Raw genomic sequence first — 16,127 nt, 5'->3', positions numbered from 1 at the left:
TGCCTGCCCCAGCCCATGACGCGGCCAGGCGGAGCCATCTCCTTTTGTTCTACGCAATGCGCATTGGGGGAGATAAAGGAGAAGCGGGGATATATATGTTTTCCATGGAGTTGCAAGACACCCCCCCAGAACTTTCGCCAAATAGGAAGACTCCACACATAGCAGAAAACATCAGCTATATGAAAACATTTGTGGAAGTACTCGCAAGAGAAAGCTATAACCCTGAAAAGGTGCAACTTTATAAAGCAAATAACCTGGTAGTTAACATTATTTCTCCAGAATATGGGAGTGTAAATGCCAGGTGTTTGGCCAGAATCAGGCAGAGCAAGGGTATTACCCTTTCACTCCCTCACCTCCTAAAATGGTTTATCTTACTCTCCAGGTTTTTCTAGGGTTCCTCAAAGTCTCTCATTTTGTTGATAAATTCATGGGTATTCCCAGGGAAAGTTTTGCATATGACAGATTTACGTTTTGTGTCGAAGAGCTATTTCATGAGGAAGTTCCTGAAGAGATGTAGTTCAAGTGGAGCTGTAAGAAAAATGCAATGAAATAGCCACATATGATTTATTTTTGCCATATTTCCTATATTGTTCCCTAAAGAAGCTTGAGTTGATGCATGGGGAAGAATATCAAGAAATGTTTTTCCCTTTCCATGCTGTACTCACTGAGGAACCCAAATATCCATGAACCCCTAAATTCACAGTGAATTCAGCAGGTAGCAACAGCAAAAAAACCATACAAATGTTAATAGGGTTTTACTGGCACTGTAAAATCATTCATGCCCCTGAAAAAAATCAGTTTATAAGTCGTTCATATCTCTTCATCTTTTGCTCCTTTTTTAAACAAGGAAAGAAAACAGAAATCCAGAAGCTTTTCTGGTCGCTATAGATGGCGAAGAGGGGGCCCCATTCAGGCTGAATCAGCTGGACTTTTCCTCCATTTGGCATCTTTGCCTGTGAAAAAGAGGGAGCTTCATAATTTCACTGCTGCCACTGAAGCTGTAGCTGCAAGTATTGGATATTAGATAAAGGGGAGTCATCTGTCTGTCCTTCAGTTCTGCCTGCGACTCTACGTGTCGCTCTTCTGCTACAGGCCTGAATGAAAGGACGTGGTAGTTTCGAACCAACTCTGCTGCTTCATTGCAACCTGAAGGTCCCACTGAGTTCAGTCGAGTTTGCTGGGTCGGAGGCAGGAGAATATCAGAGCAGTGATCAGGTTGCCCTTTGCAGAAGCTGAAGAAATGAGCTCGAGTGTGAGTCAGCAGAAGGTGAGGCTGCTGAGGGTGGAAGCGGTGTGAGCAAGAAATTGCCTGGGTTTACACCAACCCATGATCTTGCTCTGCAGCCTATCTAGAAAAATAATGCCACTGCAAATTACATGAACACCTTCGCTGACAGGGTTGTCCCCTCACCTGAGTCCTTTAGAACTGGAAACGTGCTTTCTGTTATAGTGGTAACCAGTCACTGCTGTTCAGTAACCGGAGCATTTTCCAGCCTGAATGCCTTTTACACCGCTGCTTCTGTAGGTGTAACATTCACAGTTTCGCTCATTGTTTTCAACAGGTGGCACCGATGCAGACTGTGAAGACAGTGAAGAGGAACCTGTCAAGAAGAAATCTGATGGACCAGGTATGAAGGCAGAAAGGTTTCTCTGCTGTTACAATGCAGTTGTGACCAGTGGCATAACCACAGCGTATCACAGACAGCATTGCAGAGATCCCAGCTTTTTGTGTAAAAGCTGCAAAATCCATTCTAACCTGTGCAGTGAGAACTTCCTAACTACTTTCAGGTTTCAAATTGCCAGGTTTACAAGTCCTAAGCACAAAGAACTTCTACTCCTGGAGTATTAGTTACTGCACTCATTCTCTACACACTTCAGTAAATATACCGGCAGGCTCAGACTTGATCACTTGCTGTATATTTCACTTACAAAACAACTTACACCTAAGCTTAGCTTCCAGTCCTGATTGATTGCATACAGCCCTGTATTAAAATCTGGATTGATTTTGAATGTCTGAAATGTTATTAGTAGCACAAAGACCTTGCATTTTTTCAGTGTGCTTTATCAAGGTTAAGATAAAGCTTTTGTCTGGTACTCACCCATTCAGCAAGGTGCAAAGATCTCCTCTACAAAAATGTGATTTTCCCAGTCTTACCCCTTCTCATTCAGAATCAGATTTCAGGATGCTCTGCACAAGAGAGGAAATGCCAGCAGTTTGCAAGATCTTGCCCATATTGAAAGTTTTCCTACAAAGAAGTGTAATGGATCATAATTCTAAGCTTGGCTTTTTGTTTCTAACTGGAGTAAGAGAACAAAACAGACTCTCCTCTTAAGTAAGTCTTCATCATGGCTTACCTCGAGTGAGACTTTGTCTTCAAAAGCTATTTTTCTTCTCTGTTTAAAACTGGTTTCCACAGTTCCAGTTAGAATTGTATCCCTGAGTGAGCCACAGGGTAGAAAATGTTACGAGGATGTGAGAGATGTCATTTCTTTCTCACCAGAGCAGTGGTCTCAAATAAACGAGTTGCATTTCTATAGGGTTATTTTTCATAGGGTTTTGGGGGCTTTTTTATTTATTACTTACTGGCGATGCAGTTACCTGTGTTAAAACACTGAAGTGAATCACTCAAACACATCTCTAGGGAAATACTGTTGGCACTACACAGGAGTTAGGGAAAGAGGTTTATAATCAATTTAAATTGGAAATAGTCAATTTCGGGTGCTTTATATTTTCGTTGAAATAGTTTGACCATTACTAGGTAAAATTTGTTAACGAAGATGGTTGGAAAATTGAGACAGTGATTGTTATGAGGCATTAGTATCATTATTAACCTTGGATCAAGTCCTGTCTCACACTCTCAGGCAGAAAGAAGCCTTCTCTGCATTTGACCCTTTAAGTTAGAATAACAGTCTCTGCAGAAAATAAATATTTGTTTCCCTTTTTGAAGATGTTTAGATGCAATCGATCCCCAAAAGATTATTTTTAAAAAGTTTTGGAGAACAGCAAAGCTGCCAGAACAGCTACAGCATCATTAAAAATGTATACTAAATCACCTCCATCCCAGAGAGAAAAATGACCTTTCAGATTAGACTGGAAGTGCTTGGCAAAGCACTGTGGTGAGACTGTAGCATGCCAGTGGTGGGCAATGATAAAGATAATTTTAACCTGAAAGCTGCAATTCTTCTGGAGGCAGTAGTAGAAATTATATGCTGGTGAGGAAGAGTGTGAGTTAAAAAAAGAACATTTATATGTTGTATATTTCTGTATATGAGACCCACATTTTCTTTTAACTTACTGTAGTATTACATCTGGAATTCAAAGGAAATGAATGCTCCTTGAAGTAGAAACAGCCTTATATTTGATTTCCAATGGCAAGATTTCCTTAGCTTCAAGACCTGCATGTTGACATACGAGTGAATAAAATTTAAGTTGATAAATCACGAAATATCTCCAATTCTAAATGACATAGAAAAGGCCTGGGAAAAAAAGGGCAAAATATTGCTGAAATAATTATATGATCAAGTGAAGGGGACTAAATGTTCTTACATTCAGAGATACTGGACCAGTTCCATGGCATTGCTCAGGTAAATGGTACATACTGCCATTTCCGCATCCACTTTACAGGAATGTACCACTCATGGGTTTTTTTCCTTAGTTTCTCTCCACACGTATGTGCATACAACCCTGCCTGCACACCCAGAGACACGTGCATGTTGCTCCATAGGAAATCTTTTGCTTTATTATAGCTTCACCATTGCATTCTTTGTAAGGAACGAATGTGCACTCCACAAAGTTTTGCGTGCCATCTTGTGGTACAGCTAAGAAATGAGGTTGTTAAAAGCATCAAGCTTGAGCACACAGGTTTGCTCCTTAGTATCTACTTCAAACATTTTGTCTCTGCATGGCAGATTATTGGCAGTTTTCTATTATTTCTTAGGCTGGTTACTCTAAAATTGATCTTTATAGCTAGTGCTCTGGGATTTGCAACCTGGCAGGGACAACTAGCTCTGGAACTGACTAGCTGGAAAGAAGTTTTTTAGTATTTGTGCAACACTATATAAGAACTGGGAGTGGGAGTGGGAGAAAAATAAACTGAAAGTACTGCTTTTTGGGTGAGAAATGCAGTTGCCAATGCTAAAGGAACTACTGAAATGAGAAATTAACTTGAGACAGCTTCATTGAGCAAAATAAAGCTATTGTTGGTATAATACCCATAAGCCTTACTCGTGGGAGTACTGCTTTGGCAAAATGGTGCAAGAGTAATGTTTCATAAATTATTTATATGGTTTGTGCTAGTTGGGCTAGTTGATCTGAGATCACTGATGACACAGTGCAGCCTATTTAAAAAAAGAGAGGCTTTGGAAACAGTAAATGCAATCAGGTGTGTTTAAGTGGTAGGAAAACTGGGAGAGATTCAAAGACTGTTCAGGCAGGTTAGGCTTTCAAACTCAGTGTTGGAGCACAGAAAGCAAGCTCTGTGCAGAGAGAAATGCGCACAAGTAAATAGACAGGTAAGGGGTTCAGCGCAGCACGCTGGCTGAGCGGCTGTTGAGATCACAGGAGCTGGGGATGTTGAATAGCTCTCAGGAGATGCCCACATCTTCGGTTTCATTTTGCAGACCTGTGCATACAGCGTCTCTCTGAAATCAACGTCTGTTTATGTGACTAGCGATTGCAGGACCGTGGAGTTACAGTGTGGAAAAGGGATTCCAGATGATAAGCCTAGACATACAGGCAGGAAAATGGCCCAGACAGCCAGAAGGCCTCCAGCCATCTTCAGAGGTTCCTTACTGTGACAGAGTCTTGCAGCCTGGATTATTATTATTAGACAATAAAGGAAAAATGAATCTAACCCTAAGCAGAAGTACAATTAAAAATATTTGCCTTCATTAACTCTCTGTTGCTTTTCCTCTCCCTTAGATAACATCATCAAGAGGATATTTAATATCTTGAAGTTCACTTGGGTCCTTTTCCTGGCAACACTAGACAGTTTTACAGCTTGGCTTAATTCCATCTCAAGAGAACACATCGATATCTCTACTGTGCTAAGAATTGAACGCTGTATGCTGACCAGGGAGATTAAGAAGGTACCACCTTTGGTCTTTTTTGTCTGCTAATGCCATTCCCAGCTCAGTGAAAAATGAAAGGTTGTCTTTTCAGATCACTGTATTAAGGAGAAAAATTATAAAAATCTCACTTATATGTATGTCTTAAAAATACATCTGGACTCTTTTACTGCTTGCTGGTTTATAAATATATAAATAGTAAATTACTTGATTTATTATCTGCATACAGAAAAAATATTGGAAAAATAATTCTTTGAGAGGTTGTTACAAGGATTTGGCTGAAACTTTCTGGTGATAAAGTGTGGTTTTGAGGGGACAAGATAGATACAAGTAGAGACGAGAAGGCATGGCATTTTAAACACCTCAGAAACTACCTCAGTCTGCATATTTCAGTCTGTTTGTAGACCAACTTGCCTTGGAAATGACTGAAAACTTACAGGCATAACTTTCTTCATTCACAATGAAGCTATGTAGTCCTCCACAAACTAATTATATATTAGTAAACCCCATTATTATCAAAGGTTAATGTTGATAGTGTAACTAGAAACGTATTTGGATCTTCAATATGCAAGCAGGTGATACCTTGAAGTTGGATAAATCTCCCATTTTAAGCACAGGTCTTTTTACATATGTCACTAGCTACCCAACTCTTTCTGGAAACTTGGCATAGAAGCCTCATTTTTAGTTCTTTCCAGATTTTGTTAAAAGCTGCAGGCAGTGTCAGAGATGAATAGGTCGAAAAGGTCAACAATACATTAGCACTCTTGACCTTAATAAAGCCCCGTACTGCCCAGCCACTACTGTCGATGCCTGCCGTCACGATAAGCAAGCAGGCTGCTCACCATCCCAGGGGTTCGAGAGGCAGGCTTTCCCGGTCAGAGGGAATCTGTACCCAGTCTGGCCAGGAGGCACTGAGCATGAAGAGAGGGCTGCTTCACTGTTAGTGTTTAATTACTGCTATTTTCCCCAAGGTGTCCAATAGTAAGCAGATAATAATGTTGGCTTCCAGAAGATCCTTCAATACGGAGGTCTGTAGTGTCATTCCATGTGGTGTGTTTAAAAGTACTTCCTCTTATTAAATTTAGACCTGCTTCCTGATCATTTAGGAGTCTCCTGTAGATCACAGATGTATTCCATTTTCCTCTACTCTTCCTGATTGTATAAATCTGCATGGAGTCTTCTCCTCAGTCATTCTCTTCCAAGTTAAAAGGTTCCTTTGTTTTTAGCCTCTCTTCACATGGAATCCATCCAGTGCCTCTGATCATCTTTATTGTCCTTCTTCACACTATTTCCAGTTTTAATATTGCCTTATTAAGACTGGATGACCAGAGCTACACACTGTTTTCAAGGTGTGGGTGAACCACAGGTTTATACAGAAGTATGATGTGTTTTCTTTTGTTTTTCTAGTAAGATCTAACAGTCAAACTCCTTTGATTTTAGTGAATGCTGCCTGTTTTCAGGGGACTGTACACTCCGAGTCCGAGACCTTTAAGGCTAACATAAGCTGACATAAAGCCTGTCATTATGTATATACAATTTAGGTTATTTTTCCCATTGAATTTCTTGCCATATTTTACCATGTCACTCAGTTTTATCAAGTTGTTCAGTAGTATGTTAGTCAACTTTACGCTTGAATATCCCAGGTATTTTTTTTTTCATCTGTAAACTTTATCACATTGCTGTTCTCCTCCTTACACAGATTATTTCTGAATATGCTGGACAGTAAAACTCCTTGGGGGAACCAGTCAATGACCTTCCTTTGTAAAGAAAATCATTTGTTTGTGCCCTTTTTCTCCGGTTTTTTGATGGAGGATAAGTATGAGAGAAACAGTCTGCTTTATTTCATGACTGCTTAATTTCTTACAAGGGTCACTCAGGATCACTCCTGAAGCCCTGTTTAATGATTGGTGTTACCTTCTCTTGCCCTGGCACTGTTGGGTCCTGCAGATCTCTTGAGTGAGCACCTTCCACTCAGTGCTCAGTTTATCATTTTGTTCTCAGACTTATCTTTTATAAAATAATTACTCCAGTCATTCCATGGGATTCAAATTATTCCATTGGGAATGTTGGTGGCTTTTTCTGCAGTGAAGAGGGATGCAAAAAATACAGTCTTTTTTTGTCCTGTTGCCATAACTCTCTTAAACCTCTTTATGCCTTGATCACCTATTGATGCTTTGGCTTCCTGGCAGCAGATTCTTACGATATTCTTGAAAATCTTTTTGTTCTCAGATTATTTTTTTTTTATTTTAGCAAGTTATTCCTCAGCATCTTTTCTGGTCTAATTTGCTGAATTTTTACATTTAACTCTAGAAAGGTCATTCTTGTTTGGTTTTTCTCATGACTTTTACTTCTTGAAGGATGTCTTCTTGTTTCTTCCTCCTGGTCTTTTCCATTCTGGTGACTCGTGTGTGTGTGCGTGCAGGCTCCTTCATGATATTTACCTATTCTACATGAGTACATTCAAAAAATAACTTGAGTTATTGTACATTATTATTCTGATGGCACCTTCTGTAATCTTAATACCTAACAAGCACTAGTGCATTTCTGGTTTGATGGTAAAAAAAATCAAGTCTTCACACTATACTTTTTCAATATTAATTGGTTCAAGTCCACCCACACAGACTCTGTGATAATCCTGGCACAGTCCATTTAATTAATTGTTAGGCTTTATGCTTTTTGACCCATACCACCTCTTTCTCAAGCTATCTTCCATTCCATCCTTCCTATAAAATTCATGCTGTGATATTACAGCATTGTGGTGATATTCCTTTTTGCCCCAAGTCTCAGAAGTCCCTGCTATTTCAGCATCCTCACTGAAAATCACATGGTTCTTTCTCACCACCACCGAGTTTTTAGAGTTTTAACATCTATGCAGAAGGCAGGCTAACTGCCTTTCTATGGCCATTACTTATTTGAGACCTTATTTTGATCATTCTTCTCTCTCAGTGTATCTTCTGAAGTCGATGCAACTGCTAGTGGAATGAGTTGGATGTGTTTCTGCCTATGAACAGGCTATAAAATTCTCAGGTTTATTCTTACGATGCGCCTTTAGAATTCTGATTGCAATATCATAGCCAGAAAGACTTGATTCTGTGCCTAGATCTGGGCTGACAGTTAATAAAACCATCCTTTCATGAACTTGCATGACCTTAAAGTCACAGAGAAAGAGTAAAGGTATTCAGTGTATTTTTCATGGTTTTTCCAACAGTATCCATACTTTATGAATAAATTCTTATTTTGGGACACTATTGAAAATATAGATCAGTTTATACATGACCTGTTTTTTTTTTCTGTTTAAACAAAGTGCTACTATCCACTAATAAGATATATGATTGTTCTTAGAGTCAGTGAAGCTATCTAAAAGAGATATCTCAAAAATTGCTGTAGTACAGGTTGAGTCATAGTCCCAGCCCACACCTCATTTTCATGTTGAATGATCTGCAGTCCACCCAGCAGAGTTTTGTTGGCTATGCATAGCCTGAAACTGCTTACATTGCTATGGTTTTGCTTGAAAACACAACGCTTTGTGCCATGGTAATTTAAGTCAGAATGTGACTTGCACTCTGAAAAGGAACTACTAGTGGGAGGTTATTGTTTACGAGGAAGCTGTCTGCACAGTCCTTAATCTGTTCCTTGCCAAATGCCAGAAGAAACCAGTTCCTCAAAGAATACACTTCCCCCCTGCCATGTACCTCTACCTCTACTCTCTTCCACAGGGAAATGTTCCAACGCGGGAGAGCATCCATATGTATTACCAGAACCACATGATGAAACTTTCTAAGGAGTCAGGACTGGACTCAATTGATAAAAATCCTGGTCAAGCTTCTGGTTTGCAAGCATCTGAAAGAATGGATAGTTTAGATTCAGCAGCTTCTCGTGACAGTATCTCCAGGTATTGATTTAATTTTATTTCATGAAAGATAGAGGAATCATGCAGTAGATCATTTTAGATAATGTCTAATCAATGTTGAATCTTCTTTTAGATTTATCCATGCCATTTTAATAGTGAAAACTCTGCTATATGTTACTTTTCCTTTATAGTGGTGCACTCAGTTGTTGGCTTAACTCCTTTTCCACTGCATGACTACCCTAGTGCTTTCTGTTTCCCCTAAAATTAGGAGTCATTGACAGTCTTCTAAAAAGTAATGGAAAATAAGAGCCTGCTAAGGATGCTTATGGGATACTGTGTTAGGAATTCAGGCATGGAGGTTGAGGAACAGTTGTTCATTGTGAATATTTTGTCTTTGTAAAATAAATTGTTTTCTGTTGCCTACAAATCAAAACAAGGCTTTGCATTGAGAGAGATTCTGGATTTGAGAGAACACAGGACAAAGATCATCTGAAGAGTCTGGTTTCCTAACTGCTATGATTACAGTCCAGCAGAGCTACACAGTTTGTGGATCAAATACCCACATTATTTCAGGAAAACCATCTTCCTCATTCTTTTCTGAAGACAGATGCTGTCGAGTCCTTTGCCAAAACTACTGCATGCTCCTGCTGCTCTGTGCACACAGAGGCACACACATGCACTTCCTTCTCTTAGAGAGGCATCCTGTTCCCACCGTGTCCCTGGTGTTCTTGACTTTTAAGAAACTGCAGAAATTGTCCAACATGAGGGGGAGAAGGGAGGGGTTTGGAAATCCAGCTGTTTCATAAACCTTTGCATTCTGCTGTCTCCTGTTCTTCTCTGAAGTGTGGCAGTACCATTTTGTCTTTGATACTCCCAGCAAACTCGGTAGCTTCTGTGTACAGTAAATTGTGCTTAGCTTTTCCTAATGACATATGGGTAGAGGCTAGCAGACTGAAAATAATGGGGGCTTGTCGTCCTTTCTGATGTTATTGAAAAACAAGTGTAAGAGAGTGCCTGTGAGTACTACGCTTCAACAAAATATTCATGGATTGCTCCCCAGGGTGGGCACTGCCCTTTGGGAGGTTCACTCCAGTAAAAACACCAAATCTGAGCAAATCTTTCTCGGTGGCTTGCTACCCAACTAAGCAACACCTTTGTGTTTTGTCTCAAAGTTTTACTGGATTCAGATGACGTGTGAAAAATGTAAAGCCAAATTCTATTACCAGCTCAGTTGGAGCCACTTGGACATCTGCAGGGCAGAATTTAACTCCACAAAGTTCAGTCTTATTTCAAGAAAGAATAGTAATATCAGTCCTGCTTTCATTAAATAGGATTTAGTCACACTGTTTACTATAGATAGAAGAAGTTAACATTATCATATAACCATGTTAGCAAGAACTTTAACTGGAAGCAAAGCGAATTCCAAAATTAATTATAAAAAAGAAAGACAAATTTTCATGTGTAAATTCTGCTTCTTCCATGAGATGATATCCAATGTTGAGCTCCACTTGTCTTTTTTTTTCAGAATAGCCACCCATTTGTCACCCTGCTTTGAGCATATTTACACATTTAAAATCTCTTTTCAAGCTCAGAGAACTCAGTGATTCTGTGGAGCTGCTTTGCAACAGAAAAAGTTAAATCTTTCACATGTGTTACTGTAATCTCCATTTCCTCCAAAGATGTCACAGGACACATCAACAAAGGAACAGCAGAGGCAAAATTATGACTGATTTCTCTAATCTCAAATTCTCTTTCTGGTAATGAACAATCAAATATTCTTGCACTGAGAGTATTTACAAATTGTGCACATCTGCTATAATAATAATAATGACCTGTAATTAGAGGAAGCAAAAATGAGTCTGTTGATTGAACGATAATGCCATCTGTTTACTGGGGCACCCTTACATCTCTCTTCCTGGGATTATTACAAAAGTCTTTATGAGCTTTTTTAGAAATGTGAAATGTTTAAACTTCATGTGAGTTCGTCAAGTGATTTTTTTTAATTGCCCAAACAAGAGAAGGGAACATCTTACATTTCAAAGTAATGATTTCCAGTAAATGTAAAAGCAACTAATTAAATCTAAAGCACCCATGTGATCATGGATCTAGGATTGCAATGGAAATCTTTTTGGGAAGGGGCAGAGGGTTTCTAACTAGCATTCTGGTTATCCTTCTTTGGTTACCCTACACAAAATTCTGTAGTGGGCATTAGATCCATGAGTAAGATGGGCATGTCTGGAAGTACAGAAGCTGCAGAAGCACAGAAGCTATTCCATTATAATAATACATATTCTTCAGTACTCAGGACAGGAATTATTGTAGGTATCTGCTCAGTGCTCTAAATACTGGATTCCCGGAGAGAGCAACCCTCCTGATCAGTTGCAGGAAATGTACATTTCTTGTCAAGTTCAGGGCTGACCCTTGTAAGTTTTATCCAGGGATGTTGTTCTTACCCTAGATAAAGCTCTAAAAGAAGTTTTGCAGAGTATCCTTTGTGGGATTTTCTCTTTTAGTAGGGCTGTCTTTTCAGTCATTTTTCTGTACAGTAGCTAGAGGTGTAATGACGTATTCATAATGTAATTGTTTGGTTTCTTTTTTATGTATAAATACTGTCATGTATCCTAAAGGCGAAGTGCATATGGGCCAGGAGGAGAAGACACTGATGTTGATCCTTAACAAGCTGTTTAAGGAGCACCAGCAGAAGGGATAGGGAGCTAGCATGGTAGAGCATTCGCTGCTGTTTGTTTCCATTTGACTGATGAACTGCTTGTTAGCTTAAACTGCTTGTGAATTTCAATAACATGATTAGGAACTTATTAAAACCAGTTGGCTGCCTTTATGGGACTTGGCCTACGATTATGAAATAGCAGCTAGAGGCAGGTCCTAAGTCAGATTTCAGGACATGCAGGATTTTGTAATCAGTTCAGTTTGTATTGATTTTTGTCCATCAACCAGTAACGTATTCAGTGCCCAACTCTACCCATGTGGAGGCTTTTATAGGAGCTGCAGGTGGGAGCCCCTGACCCTCCCGTAAGAGTGAAGTATCATGCAAGTGCGGTCAGGGTCTTTACAGACACCACTTTTCATCTGTGCTTCCCTCTGCAGACGAGAGAATAGGGCTTGAGGCAGGGCGTACTGGAGAAGTAACGATTGCCTTGGGAGGCAGGAGAAAGGATGAAAGGAGACTCCGAGTTTGGAGCTGGATCTGGGTCTGATTTAGGAGTGTGAATGATAGGAAATTTTTGGGATCTTTGCTTGCAGGTGTGGGGAGTGTAGTAGTTCATAAAGGTAATGCCAGTCAGTAACTAGCCCGTGGACAGAAAAAAGAAAAAAAACAAAAACCAAAAATTTGTAAGTCACCCCTTAAACTAATAAACTCTCTGGGAAGGGTAAATTTCTTTAGCAAAAGGGAAGTCATAAAGTAAGAAATTTCCCGCTCACCGAGGATAAAATCTTCTCTGCTATATATATATCCCCATTTGAAATGGATACCCGATCAACTTTTATATAAAGCCTGAACTTGGGGCTTTTAATGAACATTCAATTTAAAATACCTAGTCCTTGAATGATTTCAAGAAGCTAATGCTTTTCAAGGTCTCCAAGGACACAAATTTGAAAAGTCACTCAGGAAGATATGCTTGGATTAAATTTATGTGATAGTCAATGACTGAGTCAACATCAGCTTTGCCAAGTGTAAATCTCTCCACTTTATTGGTGTTCTTGTTTCCACCATGTTTGGAAGTGTTTTCCTAAACAAGTACATAAAGAATATACAGACTGTGCTACAGGTGTCATCTCATACACATCTCCTGACATTCAAGGATACAGAGCAGTTCAGTTAATAATTGTTCTGATGATTCATCCTTCATTTAAAACAGTTTTAAACAAAATTATTGCAGGGACTCCATCTGGGCAAACGTTTTTATCTATTGGGATTAATATATGTTTTTCCTTTGATTTTTCTGGGACCCAGGTCAGAGCTTACATGTTTTGGAGGGCAGCTGGCATATGTTTCTTCCACTGAAAATACGTGAATGGGCATGGGCTACTTTGATTTCAACAGCTGCTCTGCCTAAGGCCCTTGGAAGGTTCCCTTTGAACTACACCTGCATTTAAAATACTTCAACACCTTAGTAAGAGGTGTTGCTCTTGAAAAGAATAAATTCAACCCTTGAGATGTAAAATAGCATGTGGATAACGTCATAGCACACAGACAGAAAGGTAATCTGCAAAAATAGATTGTCTGCTTGCTGCCATCTCCCTGCATTTTAGCACCGAAACCTCACTGAGAGTACAACAGCCTGGCTGTACTCCATAGGTCTACATGCAAAGGGAAACCTCCTCCCTCATGAGCCCCTGGGGTCAATAACATGGAGGTCAGACGGACTTCCATGCTACTGAATCAGGCTTCCAGGGTGGTTCTCCTGTTCCTATACCCCGCGCCGTGCAGACAGCCCTCCAGGTTTTGTCTGGAGTATGCTTGTGTGCCTTTGTGCACACACAGAAATAATGAAGCGGTCTGTAAAGGGTCTTGGCCAAATGAACTGGCAGGACAGAGATGCCCCTGCCATTAATACTGTTTTTAAGGAAGGTTTCTCACAATGCCTTTGGTATCTTGGTGATACTTTTACTCAAAGACCAAAGTTTGCTTTTAGCTTCAACCCATTCTGTCAGAAAAGACCATCAGTGAGCGTAGGCCTAAGAGTAACTGCTTCTTCACTCCACGTGTTCTGCTGTTTTCCTCCTCATTTTCCTTAAGGCAACAATCGCAAACTGTCACTTCATGCCAGCAGATTTTTTTCCTCACTTCAAGCTAGCAAGACCAAAGTAACATGGAAAATGCCATTGCACTTCCCTTCTGACCTCTTTCCCAATTCTCTGTGCCCCTGGACAAACATAATGCTTGCCAAGGAAGCAAATCTCCTGCTGCTGCTGCTCGAGTGTAACACAGATGGACTCAAAAGAAGAAAAGTAGAGTGTAAATCCTGCATTTTGGGGTCCTTTCTTCTCTCATTCTGTCTGAGAGACTCAGGCAGGTCACTGCATGTGTTAAAACACCAGGTCCCTCGATTTATTTCATAGACATCTGTGTTTTTCAAAGATTTTTACAGCATAAATAATTCTTTTACCTACCATATGTCATTAATGTATTTGCTTCTTTCCTGTTGCTATGTTATATGCTTGTACTTAATTACGTACTTTCTTTCTCATAACTCATCCAGTTCTTCTTCTTTTCTCCAGTAACACATAAATGCTTAATGTATGGTGTATGTCCCTGGTGTCCTGTTGTATTTGCTAAGTGAAAGGAGATAAGGGTTTATTATATCTGTTCTTTTTTTTCAAAATGTGCATGTTACCAATTTTGAAATAGTTTTTAAGCTGTGATTGAAATAAATGAAATCTTCTGGAAAGAATCATCAGGGCTTACTACTAAATATCAAAATAAAAGCCGTCCCATGCGGAGCAGGTTATATTTGGCATGCATCTACTGGCTAAGTAACATATCCGATTTGGCTCTTTGGTTCGGAAAGAGGATTAGCCAATGTCTGACAGCTATTTTTCTATTTGTGGAATATGAGCTTATTCAGTTTTAAGGGCTCTTTTAGGAAATTGGCTTGTACCTGCGTAAAAAGGTTCAGCATAGCATATCATAGAATTTGTACAAAGGCGGACACTTCCCAAAACATTTTTCTGGAATTTGGAAATTTTGGGGGGAAACAAAGAAAATAAAACCTCCTCACACATGTAAGTTGGTAACCCTGGAAATCATGTAGAGCATTGTGTTGGTTTCATATCCTTTGAATAGTGAATGGATGGTTGCTAGCCTTCTATAGACTCTATATGAATATGACCATGAGCAATCTGTGCGTAGAAATGTGTTTACATGGTGACTCTAAACAAATCCTTATCTTCTCTCTGAACCTTTTTTTCTCTGTGTCAGTGTTTTGCTGCATGGCGAGCATATTTGTCTACTGAACCATGTGTATAGTATTATCATTTGTATTTAACATTGTCTTTATAACTGTTTGCGCTGCTAGCTGCTACACTGAAGCAACCATGCTGTTCTCAAGGCAGTCAACCCTTGATGATTTAGATGGACCAGACTCTGTTCCTAAAACAAGTGAGCGCGCTCGACCTAGGCTTCGTAAAATGCAGAGCATGGATATGTCCTCCTCATCAGCTGACAGTGGCAGTATAGTGTCAAGGTGCTTAACTCATGCATGCTTTGTTCACTCATTTCCCCATACCATTATACTTACCGCAGTGTACTTAAATTTGCGTTTGCAGATACGTGGTGTACAGAGTGGTTTGCATGGTTAGCTTTACTCCCTTCGGTGTTGTGGAACGATTCTGAAGCTCAAAGTCAGGGTCATAATCTAGGACTCATTTGCTGTTTCACTTCTTATTCTGGTTTTTGGGGTGTTTTTTTGGTTTGGTTTGGTTTTCATCCTTAATTCATGTATTTTTAAAAGTTGTTCCAGTATATTACACTGGCTGTGTAAAACCAGGCTAAAGTCTATATTTGGTCAGCTAAAAAAGAGTCTGATTTTCAGAGTTACTGAGCTGATGGTTGTTCTTATTAAAATTGGAAGCTGGAAGTGAAGTTTCTCAGCTAATCGGTTATCCTAAATATGGACTTAGATATCTAATTTTAGAAACTAAGATAGGCAAACATTGGCCCTGCTCTTTTAATTTTTACTTTTCCCTGCATAGGAAAGATTGCTAAATACGTTTTGATTGCTTTAGCATTGATTTACAGTCTGTGAGGTGTTGGAATTAAGGAAGGGAAAATTGCTATGAAAAGATAGTGAATAATATTAATATCCAGTGCAAGAGAGAACTGGTCAGAGCCGTTCACTTTTTAGTAGGTAAAAACCAGTGTTTTATGTGACATTGGGAAACAGCGTTTCAACTAGTATTATGAATATTTTAAGTATGAAATTTTATGGCATATTAGATCATTCTTTTCCTGTGTTTTTTTAAAGTGCTTTACAAATTTTTGGTGACAATCAGTTTTGAAATGATGAGATTTTATAGTCTTGTACATTTTAACCAGGATGAGTGCTAACATGAATCATCGAAACATACATCCTAATAATAGTGTTACACGTTGTGATTAAAAGTCTGCTAGAAATAAAGTGATCTAACATAGCCACAATAAGTTTGGAAGCAGTGTAAAAGGAAAAGAGATGGAACTTAATTTTTAATT

The 16,127-nt window shown here is 39.3% G+C and overlaps 1 protein-coding gene across 14 annotated transcripts in view; it reads left to right on the top strand.

Annotated features, from left to right (window-relative positions):
• Positions 1-16,127, top strand: part of PIEZO2 (piezo type mechanosensitive ion channel component 2) — a 325,825-nt gene that overhangs the window by 285,195 nt on the left and 24,503 nt on the right. For 11 of the 14 annotated variants that reach the window (XM_075744452.1, XM_075744443.1, XM_075744445.1 and 8 more), the window contains 4 exons: positions 1,563-1,628; positions 4,922-5,088; positions 8,784-8,959; positions 14,956-15,123. In XM_075744452.1, the coding sequence (XP_075600567.1) occupies positions 1,563-1,628; positions 4,922-5,088; positions 8,784-8,959; positions 14,956-15,123 (577 nt within the window). The remainder of the gene's footprint in view (positions 1-1,562; positions 1,629-4,921; positions 5,089-8,783; positions 8,960-14,955; positions 15,124-16,127) is intronic. The other 3 variants (XM_075744450.1, XM_075744449.1, XM_075744448.1) reach the window with 1 other exon arrangement.

Source organism: Balearica regulorum, chromosome 2, assembly GCF_011004875.1.
Source record: "Balearica regulorum gibbericeps isolate bBalReg1 chromosome 2, bBalReg1.pri, whole genome shotgun sequence".
In the NCBI taxonomy this organism is placed as follows: domain Eukaryota; kingdom Metazoa; phylum Chordata; class Aves; order Gruiformes; family Gruidae; genus Balearica; species Balearica regulorum.
Note: the sequence above shows the minus strand (reverse complement) of the source record. Positions and strands in the feature narration are given on the sequence as shown.